This window comes from Ailuropoda melanoleuca, chromosome 1, assembly GCF_002007445.2.
Source record: "Ailuropoda melanoleuca isolate Jingjing chromosome 1, ASM200744v2, whole genome shotgun sequence".
Taxonomy (NCBI): Eukaryota; Metazoa; Chordata; class Mammalia; order Carnivora; family Ursidae; genus Ailuropoda; species Ailuropoda melanoleuca.
The window spans coordinates 201,532,854-201,535,697 of NC_048218.1; the positions used below are offsets into that span (position 1 = coordinate 201,532,854).

The 2,844-nt window shown below is 42.1% G+C and overlaps 1 protein-coding gene across 1 annotated transcript; it reads left to right on the forward strand.

The window, feature by feature from the left end:
• The first annotated feature begins 892 nt into the window (after positions 1-892).
• LOC100465341 (olfactory receptor-like protein OLF3) lies at positions 893-1,844 on the forward strand. The gene is given in 2 exon segments (XM_002921821.4): positions 893-1,704; positions 1,706-1,844. Coding segments are annotated over 2 exon segments (951 nt in total).
• The last annotated feature ends 1,000 nt before the right edge of the window (positions 1,845-2,844 follow it).

Consider the following 2,844-nt stretch of genomic DNA (forward strand, 5'->3'; position numbering starts at 1 on the left):
CTCAGTGAAGGCTGAAGAGATCAGGGCTATAAAAAATGAAAATGGTCCCCAGGTCCTCATGGTGACCAGTCATCCTGAAGCCCTCGGTTCTATTACACAATGCCTCCAATTTAATTTATATCTGAGTTTGTGGAGGTTATACATGGGAAAATCCTTTGCTATTCTATCTACTCTAAGGCAGAGGTCATGTTACTACTAATACTCAGACTAGTATAGTAATATTGTTACCAGTACAGTCTATAGGGTGCTTTCTCCAAAGTTACCTACATTTCAGCTTGAAAGTACTTATGGGTGGTATAATATTGTCCTGTTTCATATATAAAAGTTTGTCACTAAACCACAATAACAAAACTGCTAAATAAAATCAGAGTTCAAACCTATCTTCTCTGATTCTAGAACTTTTCAGAAGGCCCTGCTTCTTCCCAAAGAGTGAGTGCCTGCCTCTTGTAATAGATTTATTCATTTTATCATGATGAAGCTAGTTGACACAATTAAGGTAGTTTTTATAACTTTCCAACCAGATTTTTTTTCATTGTTTTTCATTTTACCTACTACTGTCACCTACCAAACTCCCCTCACTCTCAATCTGAGGTAAGTTGGTAAAGATGTGAGCTCCTAAAATTGCACTGCATTATCTCCAGTGTTTAACTGGGTTGTCCTGAGACCACTTCATGTCCATATAAAAGTGCTGGCCTGACTCTGATGAGAATAGATGTAATACATGTTGGGATAAAGCTTGTCATCTTGGCCAGTAAATGGTTTGAAACATCTGGTTAAGGCTGGCCAATTGTATACAATATGTATTCATAAAAAGTTTTTTTATAATTCTTTGATTCAATAGTTTCTATTGTTTCTGATTTTCTCTGCAGATTAATAATCTTCAGATTTTTTAATGGGAACGGGTAACCAGACTTGGGAGAGAGAGTTTATTCTCCTTGGCCTGTCCAGTGACTGGGACATGCAGGTTTCCCTCTTTGTCCTCTTCTTGATCACATACATGGTGACAGTGCTGGGGAATTTCTTCATTGTTCTTCTCATCAGACTGGACAGCCGACTCCACACCCCCATGTACTTCTTTCTCACCAACCTCTCCCTCGTTGATGTCTCTTATGCCACAAGCATCATTCCTCAGATGCTGGCGCATTTTCTTGCAGCACATAAAGCAATCCCTTTTGTGAGCTGTGCAGCCCAGTTATTTTTCTCCCTGGGCTTGGGTGGGATTGAGTTTGTTCTATTGGCAGTGATGGCCTATGACCGCTATGTGGCTGTGTGTAACCCCCTGCAATACTCAGTCATCATGCACGGAGGCCTCTGTGCTAGGTTGGCCATCACATCCTGGGTCAGTGGCTCTGTCAACTCTCTCATACAGACCGCCATCACCTTTCAGCTGCCCATGTGCACAAACAAGTATATTGATCACATATCCTGCGAACTCCTAGCTGTGGTCAGACTGGCTTGTGTGGACACCTCTTCCAATGAGATTGTAATCATGGTTTCTAGCATTGTTCTGCTGATGACACCTTTCTGCCTGGTTCTCCTGTCCTACATCCAGATCATCTCCACCATCCTAAAGATCCAGTCCACGGAGGGAAGAAAGAAAGCCTTCCACACCTGTGCCTCTCACCTCACAGTGGTTGTCCTGTGCTATGGCATGGCCATTTTCACGTATATCCAGCCCCGCTCCAGCCCCTCTGTTCTTCAGGAGGTTGATGTCTCTCTTCTATGCTGTGTTGACACCCATGCTGAACCCCATGATTTATAGTGTAAGGAATAAGGAGGTGAAGGGGGCCTGGCAGAAGCTATTAGGGCAATTATCTGGGTTTACATCAAAACTGGCAACTTGATGAATCCTGAGCATTACTTAGAGAAAGGAGCTTTGCCTGTGTTTTCTCCCACTTGACTCAGATATGGCAGTCATCATCTGCATTGTCCTGGCAACCAGGAAGGAGATGACGACACATGTACTGGTGATGCTGGGTGGGAGGCTGGAGGTTGGGTTGGGTTGTGGGGTGTGGGTGTATTTTTATGTCACAGCAGTGTGTTCAGTGGAGTTGAGCACTGCTGTAATAGAGCTTCCCACACTTTTTCTATGTCCTTTCTTATGGCCTGAGAGTAATAAGAAGAAAAAACACACTGTTTTGATTTGTCACATTGTTTGTAATCCTGGACCTATTTGTGGATTTTACTTTGGACTACTGGTTCTTATTCATCCAAATTTTGTACAAGGTAATTGCGTTTCCATTGGGAACTAAAACATTTTCATATTTTAGACTCACTTAAAATAATGTGTGATGTATGAAGCCACATGCAGTAACTGTGTGAGTCACTGTTCTGAGAGAGATGCTATGGAGGCTGTTACGATGTCTTTGTGCTGGACCACTGACTGTGCGCAGAGCGTCTTGCCTGAGTGCGGAAGGTACCTCAGGGAAGGAGCATCAACTAAAGGTCTTGTTTTATAGCGATAGGAATATAACTAAAGGTGTTTGTTCAAGGCTACTACAGGTCAAAGAAAAGTCACATCTGGAGAACTACTTGACAGCATACAAGCAATTTGCGAGGAACTTTACTGCATATGTAAGAGGTACCACTTAAATGTTAAAACTGTCCATTCTGAAAATTCCATAACCTCTTTTCTGAGACTTTAGGAACAATAAGCACATAAAGTATGAATTAATATATAAAATATAAGAGAGTTAATCTGAGAAAGGACAGATTTCTGAGCCAAAGCCACTGAAAGATAAGACAATTTCAATATGTATTTTGGGAATCAGGATAGTTGGGTCAACTGTGTTTCCCTCTAGTCTCTGAATGCCTTCTTCCATCCCTCCTCCCGCACACAACAGG